Source organism: Hibiscus syriacus, unplaced genomic scaffold (genome assembly GCF_006381635.1).
Source record: "Hibiscus syriacus cultivar Baekdansim isolate YM2019G1 unplaced genomic scaffold, ASM638163v2 tig00110387_pilon, whole genome shotgun sequence".
Classification (NCBI taxonomy): domain Eukaryota; kingdom Viridiplantae; phylum Streptophyta; class Magnoliopsida; order Malvales; family Malvaceae; genus Hibiscus; species Hibiscus syriacus.
In genome coordinates, this window is record NW_024062717.1 from 3733222 (window position 1) to 3746929 (window position 13708).

The window sequence follows — 13708 nt, forward strand, 5'->3', positions numbered from 1 at the left end:
AGAGAAAACGTGTTGAATGGCACATGCACGTCCCAACACATAGGTCGCCATGCCCTCCGGACGACCTACCCTCGCTTGGCTTCCCTCGAATTCCCTCGCATAGCTCGCTCGGTTGCCCTCGGATGCCCTCGCATAGCTCGTTCGGATGGCCTCGGATGCTCTCAGATAGCCTCGGTCGGATGGCCTCAGATGCCCAGCGTGTTGGGGCGTGCATGGCACATGCAATCTCTTATAGCTCGCCGGGAAGACATAGCGACTTAATAGGTCGCCCGGAAGGCATGGCTACGGCCAATACTGTAGATTTCATCTTATTTAAACAATTAATCTTGAAAGTGCTTTATCTCGTGAATTAATTTATTTCATAACATTATCTCGAAAGTTTTGCCTAATTTTATTATCGAAGCTAATACAGGTGTCCAGAAAGTCAGAAAGTTAGAAAAGAGCAGGAAATAAAAGAGAATTCATGTGATGTTGGGTGCTTGAGTTGAGCTTCCTATTGGCTGTTGATTAAATTTTGTTTCCGTTGCTTGTTTTAGTGCTTATCACTATCGACCAATATCAAAGACAACTACAAAGAAGAAGCAAAAGGAAAAAAAAAGGAGAGATCAGAAAACTGGGGAAAGTGATCGTTTTGGAGATCTGGGTTTTCAAGGTTTAATAGGGAAAATGATGAGGTTTCAGCATCAGAATTATTATTATCAGCCTCTTAGAAGAGAAGCAATTGCTGGGTTATTTGTGTTGCTTTTCCCAGTTTTTTGGCTTTGTTTGTTTACTTCATTCAGCAATGCTTCCTCTTCTACGTTCTCGGTATGCTCCTCTCTCTCTCTCTCTCTCTCTATATATATATATATATGTATACATTCCTTAGCAGAATTTTCCTTTTTTTCAATTGAAAATGTTGGTTCTAATTTTCTTTGTGGAAAATTCATGGAAATGAAAAATGGGAAATTTGAGATTTTTCAATGAAAAGTTTGCAGTTCATTAAAAATGAAAAGTAAGGGTTAGTTTTAAGTTTGTTTTGCCGACAGAAGTTTATTGGGAAGCGGCAGGCTTATGCAGCTAAGTGTCTGGTAATCATATTGCATTATTGAAAATTATCCCAAATTATAATTCTCTGTCTTGGTAGTATATGGTTAGTTTGCTTGAACTGGAAATTTGTAAAATGGTGGCCTGCAATTCAGCTTTTCTTCCATTCTTGTAAATTTTCTTTAGCCTCTCCAAGTATTTCTATTCTCTTGATTAAATTCCCCCACAAAATTCACAAAAAATATAAAGGTAACATATTTTATTTATGCAGTTCTCTTGAGTGTTTAGCTTGATAAATGCTCGTACTTTGGGGAGGAAATGGAACTTCAGGTTTGTTTTAGTATTGCTTTGTTTGGGAAAGGTAATTAACCTTTGGTGCTCATTGCAGGAGTCGAATGTCATGAAACCTCGACATTTACCTTTACTCACAAGCGCCTTACAACGTGAAAGTGTGAGTGGATGTCCATCCTGCAGCATTTTTCGCTTCTGTGTGCCTCCATGTGCATATATATGTTATGCTTTCCTTTTATGACTGTATATTGACTTGTAATTTTGCTGCTTGATTTTGTATGTTTTGTATTCAGTCCAATGGAGAAGCATCTGATCTCTGGTCTCCTTTGGCTGACCAAGGGTGGAGACCATGTCTTGAATCCGTAAATGCCCCATGTGAGTGGTCTGCAATGCTATTTCCAGTTTTTGTTTCATTCCATTGTCAATACTTACATTTTCTTGGATTTTGCTCTTCAATTGGTTTGAGCAGCGTTGCCCCTGAAATCTGAAGGATATCTTCAGGTCTTTCTTGATGGTGGACTCAACCAGCAAAGAATGGGGGTAGGTCTCATTTTCATTTTACGTACTCTAGAGTTGTCGAAAATTGCAAAACATCCAACAATTCTACGTCTCTTGATTAAACATTCAACCTGATTGTCAGATATTAAATTCCTTTTTGCTTCATAGATATGTGATGCTGTTGCAGTTGCTAAAGTACTGAATGCAACACTTGTGATCCCACATCTTGAAGTAAATCTGGTTTGGCAAGATTCAAGGTACTTATGTGTGGAAAAAAAGATCATCCTTTCAAGTTCTTATTCTGAGTGGAAATTAGTTTTCGCCCCGGTTTAAGGAGGCATATTTTTCTCTGAAGTAACTGTTTTCCCTGCAGCTCATTCATGGATATATTTGATGTGGATCACTTTATCAATGTATTGAAGGATGATGTAATGATTGTCAAAGAGCTGCCTGATGAATTCTCTTGGAGCGCAAGAGAGTATTATGCCACTGCTATTCGAGCCACCAGAATTAAACGAGCACCTGTTCATGCATCTGCAAATTGGTACCTCGAGAACGTCTTGCCTGTACTTAAGAGGTTGGTTGCAACTCTAACGATTTGATTTGTATGCATATTTTCGATGCTTTTGATAGTTTTCAGACATACAAGTACTCTCTAGTGTCATTGGACATTAGACATAAACGTGCACTGTGTGATCTGTTTAAATTCATAGCCAGTGTGCGTACGGTGCAGATTTCACTGTACTCTAATAAAAATGTTCTGTTAATTTTACTGCTATGGGATTGCTGCAATTTCTCCATTCTCTCACCGTCTGTCTTTTGACAACTTGCCAAGTGAAATCCAGAAACTGCGTTGTAAAGTCAACTTTAAAGCAATTGTTTTTGTTCCACACATTCGTGCACTTGGAGATGCCCTTGTCTATCGCCTCAGGTACCCTCCGGTTGAGAGTCAAGCACTTGCCATTGACGATCTTACAGGAAACACTCGTCAAAATGACAAACAAAGACCACAGAAATTTGTAGTAGCACACCTTCGGTTTGATAAGGTATATAACTGGCTTGTACTGTAGATTAATATCCTAGTATCCGTGGCATTGTTTAGAAATACATTGAGCATATTAAAAGATATCATTGTTTCTATGCAGGATATGGCTGCTCATTCGGCCTGTGATTTTGGTGGAGGTAAAGCTGAAAAGTTAGCTCTGGCCAAGTACAGACAAACGATTTGGGGAGGGAGGGTTCTCAACTCTCAGTTTACTGATGAAGAGTTGAAAAGTCAGGGTCGTTGTCCATTGACTCCTGAAGAAATCGGACTGCTGCTAGCAGCTTTAGGTTTCGATAATAATTCCCGTCTTTATCTTGCTTCCCACAAGGTACTTCGGCTTAGGAATTCTGGTTTTGCAATGTTATCATTTCACTTGAAATATTTTTCAAATACATCAATTTATTTACGCTGCATTCATCAAATGGTCATATATTTCAGGTATACGGAGGCGAAGCCAGGATTGCCACCCTACGTGGGCTGTTTCCGTTGATGGAAAGCAAAAAGAACCTGGCCTCATCGGAGGAAAGAGTCTGTATAAAAGGAAAGGCTTCGTTGTTAGCAGCGGTTGATTACTATGTGGGTTTGCATAGTGACATCTTTGTCTCAGCTTCTCCTGGGAATATGCACAATGCGTTGGTGAGTATTTCTGGAAAAATGCGTTTATGAGTTTACATGCTTATTTTAAGTTTATTTACTTTTGAAATCTATAATGTTGAGTGAATCCTGCAACTGCAATGCTTTTGTAACTGTGGTCTTCTTTGTTTGGCAATGATATGTGAACAGATGGGACATCGAACGTTCAAGAACATGAAGACGATAAGGCCAAACATGGCTTTGTTGGGCCAACTCTTCCTTAATAAAAACATGACTTGGTTGGAATTCCGTCAGGCAGTGGTTGAAGGGCATCAAAATAGACAAGGGCAACTGCGGTTGAGGAAACTGAAACAGTCCATATATACATATCCGGCTCCCGATTGCATGTGCCCAGCTTAATCCCTATATCTCATTTTATTGGTATGCTTACCCTTACTACAACTATTATTTGTTGCCTGTATACTTGGTATCAGAAATAAGATTACAATCCCATTTCTCCCACTAATAAAAATATCAGATCTACTGTTCTTTGTTAGTATTGTGTAGTAGCTTGTTGCATCCACCATAGTATTTATATCGAGAATGGGGTTGTCAACATCAAATTGTCTCGTGTATGGACTGCGGAGTGGAGTATGCATAGCTCGATTCGTTTGTTGCATGGCTCTGCCAGTGAAGCTGTCTGTACAACTTTTATTTTTTCTTACAGGAAACAACTTTTTGTGCAAGTGTATTACACGAAACATCTATGTTTCGAGCAAAGAGATTTCAGTTTTTACTTTGCAGTTGACAACATTTTATCTGATTCAATATACTTATAATGAAAGTTATGTATAAGTCTTAAGACATAAGATCCATTCAAATATATCATGCTTAAGATTGATGCAAGCTGGGCTGGGTGATGGCTGATGAGATCTAAAAGTATAGCTTCCTGCATCATCAACAACAAATAAGATCCATTCAAATATATCATACTTATTGCGTAAAAAAGAACATTCAATTTCCTACTTTCATCCTCTTTCTTTTATTTTCTAAAATTGGCATGCAATTTGTTTTTTTTTTTTTGTTAATAAATTATCTATTGATTTGAACGGTCACTAAATTATCTATTGATTCAAGGAAGATGATTGACAGTGTTAAATTCTGTAGTAGTCTCTACATGTTGACGGGAAACTCTCCTCTAAATGAAGTTTATTCAAGTTGTGTTTCAAAGTTTGTTTCTCTACATCTTCTCTTAATTCTACTATTTTAGATCCAGTTATGTTATGACATTTTTACCTTGTCCAAACTTTGATTATCTTATAAAGATATTTCCTCATTTGTTTATTAAAAAAAACATTGATCATATGAATCAACTTACCTCAGTAATTAAAGAAATCATTATTATTCATAGAGGTCATAGGTTTGAGCACCAACGATTGCAAGGGTAATTGAAGTTCATTGTCAAATAGTTAAAAATACTTAGAACATATACTAATTTGTAATTACTTTTTTTTTTCAAAATAATAATTTTAAAATAAATAATGAATTTATATATATATTTTTTTGGAATACTGCTTAGAAACTTTTCTCCCAGTAAACTGTCCAGAGCCCTTATTATTCGGAATGTCTGAAGGGAATTACAAGAGAAACTTGTTGTCTGGCTATTCAAAATGAAACATTGAATCATATGTGGTAAACTTGTTCAATGGTCGTACAACAAATGCTAATGCAGATATGGTCTGTCAATATAAAGCTGAAAAGGATATGAACACCATGCTTCATGCACAAGCTTTAACAGAATAAATAAATAAAGAGGAAAATTAATAGCTTTCGTACTTGAGTAGCAGTTAGTTGAGTTGTGTTAATGGTGATCTTTCCTCGATAGCGAAATGGGGTATATTCGTTGATGGAGAAGAAAGAAGACTATTCTTGTTCTCTTTTAGAGAGTCAAAGAGTTCATCGCTTCCTTTAATGTCTGAAGGATTATTGTCAAAAGACTGCACTATCCTTCCCAAGAATACTATCAGCTGTGCATCTTCAGTGGTGTATTCGCTGATCCTTTCATTTAGGCCCTCAATGAATCCAAGTAAAAGTTCCCTATCCATTGACAACTTCATGATGTCTTCGAGCAAATTTGTTTTTTCACTCTTAAGCTCATCGATTGAAGCTTCTGATGCTTTCAGCCTTGCCTCCATATGATCACAGCCTTTAAAATCTGAAGGGTTATTATTATCAAAAGACTGCACTATCCTTTCCAAGAATCCCATCAGCTGCGCGTCTTCCCTGGAGAACTCACTGATCCTGTCACCTAGGCCCTCAATGAATCCAGACAGATTTTCCCTATGCATTGACAGCTTCATGATATCTTCGAGCAAATTTTTCTTTTCATTCTTAAGATTATCAACCAAATCCTCTGATGTTCTCAGCCTTGCCTCCATCTGATCAGTCAAATTCTTCATTTCCAGATGCTTTGCTTCCAGTTCAGCTTCGGTAGTCAATACTAGCTTTTTAGAATCAGAAAGGGACTTTTCCTGCAGTAACAGTTTCTCCTGTATATTATGAATGTCATCCTCCAACTCCTTAATCATTAATTTTTTCTCTTCCATTTCTAACTTCGCCAAAATATCATCTGTCACAATCTTCTCCCAAGCTTCATGGACCGTATTAATTTCTGTCTGCTTCTCAGCAAGCTGTGAGGAAAAGGAATTCAATGAGCTATTAAAATCTTCTTCCATTGACCTCACAACCTGCATGAGACCATTTATTCTATGATCTTTGTCCTTTACAAGCTGCAACAGATTGTCCTTCTCATGGTCAAATTTTCTCTCTGCACCTATATGCACAAATGCAACACCTTCCAGTTCCTGTCTCAATGATTCTTCTTCGAGCAACCCAATCTCTTTCTGAAGATCCTCTATGATCTTGTTATGTTCTCTTGCGATTTGAAGAATGCTCTCCTCTGCAAAACTCTTTGCTTCTAATTCCCTTGTTTTGAACTCTTTCTCTAGTGTCACTATCTGCTGTTGGAGAATAACTGTTCTCCGTTCTTTCTCTTGGATTATACGGACAAGTTCATCCTTCTCTTGCTTGGAAGTTTTTCCAACCTCCACTTGCGCAAGAAGAGAAGTTTCTAATTCTTTACACAATTCATGCCTTTCTTCTAAGTCTACTTTTAACTGTTCAGCAATAGATTTCCATATGCATAGTTCAAATTCAATTTCTTGTCCTTCACAAATTTTCACCTTCAATTCAGAATTTTCCTTTTCCAAAGCATTGCAATTCTTTTTCAGTTCACTGTTTTGCTCTTGTAATCGAAGTTGGCACCTAGATGACTCCTCAAACATTTCCTTGTACCTGTCTAGTTCTTCCTGCCTCAGGACACACTGTACTTCCAAGTGCTCTGATAATTCAAGCCTCTTAAATAAAGAAGTTGTCCTCTCACGTTCTTCAACCAGTTCAAGGTTAGCAGTTTCTAAAGCATCACATCTCTCTCGAAGTTTCTCCTCGAATTCATTTTTCATAAGTGCAGTTTGTTCTTCTAACCGACATTGGCTCATAGATGCTTCCTTGTACCTCTCAAGCTCTTTAAATGTCTGGAGCCACTGCTCTTCAATGCGATCCAAAGACTCAACCCTCTTAGTCAAAGAAGCTGTTCTCTCTCGTTCTTCAGTCAAGTCAGATTTTGTTTTATCTAAAGCTTTACAAACTTGATTAAGTTTCTCTCTAGATTTACTTTCCATCTTCAAAGTTTGCTCTTCCAAGTGTGCTTGATATCTAGATGCTTCCTCAAGCCTTTCTTTATAACTCTCAAGTTCTTTCTGTGTCATGAACCACTGTCTTTCAATCGAATCTAAGGATTCAATTCTGCTTAACAAAGATGCTACCTTCTCCCGTTCTTCTGCCAGTTCAGAATTGGTCACATCTAAAGCATCACATACTTCTCTAATTTTCTCTTTTGAATCATTGTCCACCTGCAAACAATGCTCTTTTAACCGGAGTTGACACCTAGATGATTCCTCAAGCATTTCTTTACATCTACTGAACTCTTTCTGTATAAACTGATGCTTATCCTCAAGTTGCTCTAAGGTTTCAACCCTCTTGGATACAACTGCCGTCCTCTCACGTTCTTCTGCGATGTCTCTCCGAGCCTTGGCCAGGGCAGTATTTTTCATTTCCAGCTGCTGCCTCAGGATAGAAATATTTTCTACCCTCTCTTTCTCATGGAGGCCGAGTTCAGCCTCAACATTTGCAAGTTTTGGTTGGGCCTCTGAGATTCCTGATTTTAACAGCAATAATATAACAGAAACCTCCTCATGCTGCAATTTCAACTGTACAGCTGAAGAAAGGTATTCTTCATGTTCCATCTCAAGAACTTTGAGATAAGCTTCTTTACTCTCTAACCGAGAGCTGTAATTGTTTAATTTCCTAGCCATTTCCTCCCGCTGAGACTTCCATTCAGCTTCTTTAGCCTGGAGATGTACTGAACACTCCTTGTGTATCTGCTCCACACTTTTGAGCTTGTTTTTTAGTTTCAAAAGTGAAGAGGAACTTCTAGCTTCCTGAATTCTAGCTTCCTGGAGTTCTTTGAGGGACGCCAACAACTCTTCATTTTCTTTCTCCAGTTTTCCTGCTCGATATTCCGTTTCCTTATAGAACGACTCCTTTGTTCCCAATAAATGTCTCAGAGTTGTGACTTCATTTTCTCTCTGCAAGTTCAAGCGATCCAATTGTGACTTTGCATCCTGGCATTCAGAAAAAATATTTCCAAATCGTGTTTTTGAACTCTGAAATTTCAGCTTCCAGGTACTTTCTTTGAATTTCTTCATGAACTAAGGCTTGGTTGCACATTTTTAGACGGTTTTCAAGATCTGTTGTAATTCGAATCTGAGAATCTAATCTTGTCTGCAGTGAAGAAACATCATCGAGCAACGTAGATTTTTCCTGTTCCCATTCATTCTTACTTATCTCGAACTGGTCCCGAAGCTTGTCATGGGCTTCTTCTAGGTGTTTGAACTGTTCCTTCTTCCATTTTAGCTGATCTTCAACTTTCCTCCTGCCTTCCTCTACCTTGGCGACCAAATCATCCGTTTCTTTTAGCTCTTCGGGATTTTTGGCCTTTTTTTCATCCTCTGAACACTTGCTCTGTGAAACTGTCAGGTGAGCTTTTAGACCTTTAATCTCTTCCCTGAGAACATTAATTTTTTGCTCTAGATCTACGTTCTTCTCATTTGCCTCATCTAAAGCCAGTACCAGGCGTCTATTTTCCAGTTCCGATTTCTGATTATTTTCGTCACGCTCGACTCTCATCTTATCGTTGGCCGCATTCAAATGCCTGACGATGGTTTCTTTGTCACACAGACTGTGTTTAAGATCTTCATTCGCTTGCTTCACCACCGAGATTTCTTCTTCTTTTTCAAGAAGTTGTTCCGCTTGCTTCTCGATTTTTGAACTCGCTTCTTGGATCCTTGTTGACAGCTCATTCTGGATGTTCTTCAAGTGCTCACATAATTCAGCTTTGCTTTTGATATCAGCCCTTAGCTTCTCGTTCTCAACTTTGACTTCATCTAGCTCTTCATAAACCTTCCCCATTGTCATTGCCATATTTCCCTGAAAATATGCTAAAAAAATTAGACCTATTTGTAAACTCTTGTATAAAGAAAGAATCGAGACCTATTTTCGATTTCACTTCTATGTTTTTTTTGGGGGGAAATTAACAAACGGACGGTCGCAAACACCAGATTTAACAAAACAAACAAAAGGTGAAAACATTAGTAAATAACTAAACTCTAAAGGCACAAAATAAAACATGAAAACTATATTCTTAAATGACGAATTGACAATGCAATGAATTAGTAATTAACGCAGGAAGCAAAAAAAAATATATATATCTAGTTATCAATTTTCTTGGAGTTCCTCAGTTAACAAGCAGAAAAATAAGGAGAAAGAGAAGAAAGATCCGGAAAAGTACCTGGTTTTCTGATGATCGGAAGGAACTCCTGCAAGAGAAAAATATGCAAAAATCTAAAAGGAAGAGAAGGAAACAAAGAGAAAATAAAGGAGGCCTGGGTTGTTGTTCGAAAAGGGAGAGCGGGGTAGTCGAAATTTTTAAAAATTTTAACTTGACGGCGTTAGCATTGGATCCATTATCCGTTTCTCTCTACTCCTCTCCCAAAAGTTCGGCCATGAAAGTTGGGCTAAGGTGGGTAATTTAATATGGGCCGAAAGCATTTAGCTGCTATATATAACCACTTTTTTAAAATAATAATATTCAAGATATTTAAAAGTAAGAATTATTGCATGACCCAAGCGACCTAAGTGATAAAAAAAATGTTATTGTTCCTTGAGGTTCCATATTCAAGCATTATGAATGTTAGGGATGTGATGTAAGTGTTCAATGTTAGATGGTTTAGAGTTATCTTCGAACAAATATTGTCATATACTTATCACAAGTTAATAAAAAATAACAAATAAACGCCATCTTTTACGAAGAAAATAAATTTTTTTATTGATATCAAATAATAATTACAGAACTAAATTATCATTTTTTTTATAATTTTTGTTTTCATATATCAAACAAATTATCATTTTTTTTATATATCAAACAATAATAATGCAACTAAATATTCATTTTTTATAATTTTTATTTTAAAATTATGATCCTTTATAAAGAAAATAAATTTGTTCTTTTCTCAGTACTTCCATTTTTATGAAGAAAGTTTGTGTGCTAATATCATATTTTTCCTCATAAGATATTTCGATTGGTTATGAAAAAATCTTATAATAAAAAAGTTGGAGATGTGATCTTTCTTTTAATTATATCTTTTCAGAAACTTTGAAGGTCTCATTCTTAAATCTCATAGACTATGATGATCATTGATTAAAGTTGTACCCTTTAGAATCTAAGGCTTTTAAATTTGGTACTATGTCTATTATTTTACTTTCATGACCATGTGAGTTCGTCTCTATAATAAGAATATGATGTAAGGGTCTATTGTTTATAAGTTTTTCTCCATATTTAAAAAATATATATATAATTAATACAACTAACATATATGTGTGCATTTATCAAAATATTTAAAATGTAATATTAGCACAAGAATATTACATTTCATAAGAAATATGTCGTAATGACATTCGCATTGATATTCTCAGACAATAAGTATTATTGATAATGTACCATTTTTCATCCGATAATAACATTAGAAAGTGAACATGACAATGATATTCCTCCAACAAGCCTCTTTGGGGTCGAGGAGGTTAAAGCAATGTTGGGATCGGTTTTGATTTTGTTCATGTGCTGGGACACGAGTAGTTTGAAACCACATGCTGTGGCTCTTTGCCACTTCGGAAACAAAAACGCTTGTTGTTTAGCTCATCTCGCTTGATATCGACACAAGAGTTTCTTGTGTTTCTTATAGACAAAAATCAAGTTTGGGAACAATGTACAAGTTAAGGTCGTTGCAAATTAATCGTCGCTTCCAACTCAATCCTCAAATTTCACCGCTTTATATTTTGGGTGCGATTCGTTCACGGAATGTAAGATTATCGGCGGGAATAAGATTATCGGAGGGAATAAGATTACTGGGAATGTTGTATTTTGTGTTTGGTTCGTTTAGTAAATGTAAGATTACAGTGTTTGGGTAAATGAATAAAAGATTATTAGAATGTATATTTTACCAAATTGTCCTTATTATATATTTGTTTTTTTAACAAGTTGAATTATACCATAATATTATTATAATTAATTTATATATATTCTTTAAAAATTTTAAATTCATAAAATTTATATAATTTTTTTACAAAATTAAAAAGATAAATATGTTTAATGAAAGGGTAAAATTTTATTTTAACCCCTGAACTTCATATAAAATTCTAATTATGGATTTTTTTGTAAATCTAAAATAGTTAAAGGATAAATTTGTAATTTAACATTCGTAGAATTTTTTTATTCAACGACAGAAGAATGATATTTTTGGGGAAAAAATTAAGGACATTTTATTTCAAAATGTCGGGAATGTAATAATATCTAAGGGAAGAAAGTAATCACGTTCCTGGTAATATACCCCAAAATACTACTGCTGGGAATAACTTATTACTGGGGGCTGAGAATGTTTGCCAACCAAACGGGGAATGACATTACATTTCTCCGGTAATGTGAGATACCCTGAACCAAATGCCCCCTTAGGGGTTCTGTTTGTTTTCTTTTTGAATAGTATGAGATGATTACAATGAAGTATATGTTTAAAAAAAAATTAACCTATTGACAACACACGTTCTATAGATACGACTACTCTAACCCAATACCTATAAGGATAATAACTTTTCTTTTGACCACCGAAAGCATTTGATGAGTTTAGAAGTCTTCGTCTCCTCATTTATAAAATAGAATACAAATATCTAAAAGCTTATTCAAATATTAGAACTGATTAATAGGAGGAGCATCCTTAACGATTGCTTAGGGCCTCAAATTTACTTTTGGGAAATCAGGTGGAGCATAGAGGCCTGATATCCAAATAAAACCCAAGGACATGTTTGATGATTGATAAATTTCATTATTACATGATCTCATCCTTTGCGGCGGAGAGGGGTAGCGATGTAAATGAAACGAGTTATATAGCGAGTTATTTGAGATTGATTCAATTAAAATTTGATAAATACTCGACTCTAATAGTCTCAACTCGAGCTCGAGTTTTTAACGAGCTGAAACGAGCTATTTCATATTAGACTCGAAAAGCTCACTAGCTACTCAAAAAATAATATACTCAAATTTTATTTTTTAAAAAATATAAAATATTAATATTTATGTGTTGATTTTTTAAAAAAATACAATATAAATGTATTTAAGATTTAGGTTGAATTCAAGTTTTAGTTTTAACCGGATTAATTTTAAGATTTTTTTATTTTGAGCCTTTTTGAGCTTCGATTCATGATTTTGAGTTCAAGTCGAACTTGAAAATTTTAGGCTCGCGAGTTTTCGAGTCGAGTCGAGCTTCATTTCAGAGTTTTCAAGTCGAGTCGAGTTCAGCAATACTCGAACTCGATTTGACTCGTTTACAAACCTAGAGAGGATATCAATATCTTCAACAAAAACATTGCATACAATTAGCGTAGTAAATAAGACAAGATAAATAGTGAGTTATTTGAAATTGATTCGATTAAAATTTGATCAATATTTGATTTGAATTAACTCAAGCTTGAAATCAACTCAAATTTTTAACGAGCTGAAACGAGTTATTTGATAGTCAATTCGAAAATCTCCAAATAATTAGAAAAATAATATATTAAATTTTTAGATTTTTATAGTTATTTTAAATAATAATATAATATGACAATAAGGGTGCGTTTAGTTCACGGAATGTAAGATTACCGGTGGGAATAAAAGATTACCAGAGAATAGGATTACTAGAATGTTGTATTTTGTGTTTGGTTGGTTTAACAGGAATGTAAGATTACCGTGTTTGGTTAAAGGAATAAAAGATTATTGAAATGTATATTTGACCAAATTGTCCTTATTATATATTTGTTTTTTTAACAAGTTGAATTCTACTATAATATTACTATAAAATATTTATATATTTTCTTTAAAAAATTTAAATTCATAAAATTTATATATATATATATTTTTTTTACAAAATTGAAAATATAAAAAAGGTTTAATGAGAGGGTAAAATTTTATTTTAACTTCTGAACTTCATATAAAATTTTAATTATAGATTTTTTTTGTAAATCTAAAATAGTTTAAGGATAAATTTGTAACGTAATATTCGTTGAATTTTTATTATTCAATGAAAGAATAATGATATTTTTGAAAAAAAATTAAAGGCATTTTAGTCAAAAACACCGGTAATCTAACAATACATAAGGGAATGAGGTAATGACATTTCCGATAATATACCTAAAAAAATTTACTGTTGGTAATAAAATATTATCGAGAATAAAATTATTGACAACCAAACGAGAGAAGGTGAATTTCATTCTTCCGGTGATCCCTAACTTGAATGTCATTGTGAATTTTAATGGTGTAATATTATTAAATTTGAAGTACGATGAAATTGATTAGGAAATACGGTTAAAGAGTAAAATTTAATTGAAAAAACAATAATCAAATTGATAAACGATGTAAGCTTTCATTATATACCTATTTAGTATTCGATAAACCCAGGGGATGAGCTGTTGGAAGCTTAAACACTCAATGATTGGAATTTACGGTACCCACGTCAGCAAATCTGGACATTCCTCACTCCACTTTTCGCTCAATCAACGTTCAAAATATAT

At 34.9% G+C, this 13708-nt stretch overlaps 1 protein-coding gene and 1 pseudogene across 1 annotated transcript; one reads left to right on the plus strand and one right to left on the minus strand.

Annotated features, from left to right (window-relative positions):
- Positions 1-395: 395 nt before the first annotated feature.
- On the plus strand, positions 396-4090 carry LOC120122428 (O-fucosyltransferase 39-like). The gene is made up of 11 exons (XM_039141559.1): positions 396-807; positions 1415-1477; positions 1611-1692; positions 1787-1857; positions 1984-2072; positions 2189-2392; positions 2591-2861; positions 2961-3188; positions 3299-3496; positions 3644-3874; positions 4004-4090. Exons 1-10 carry the CDS (start codon positions 667-669, stop codon positions 3851-3853), a joined length of 1557 nt encoding a protein of 518 aa, XP_038997490.1. The 5' UTR covers positions 396-666; the 3' UTR covers positions 3854-3874; positions 4004-4090.
- Positions 4091-5041: 951 nt separating this feature from the next.
- On the minus strand, positions 5042-9037 carry LOC120122431 (annotated as a pseudogene).
- Positions 9038-13708: the final 4671 nt, after the last annotated feature.

Coding starts and splice junctions, on each gene's coding strand:
- LOC120122428 (XM_039141559.1), top strand. CDS start 667: ATGATGAGGTTTCAGCATCAGAATTATTATTATCAGCCTCTTAGAAGA. Junction 1,858..1,983: donor TCAACCAGCAAAGAATGGGG/GTAGGTCTCATT, acceptor TTTGCTTCATAG/ATATGTGATGCTGTTGCAGT. Junction 3,189..3,298: donor TTTATCTTGCTTCCCACAAG/GTACTTCGGCTT, acceptor CATATATTTCAG/GTATACGGAGGCGAAGCCAG.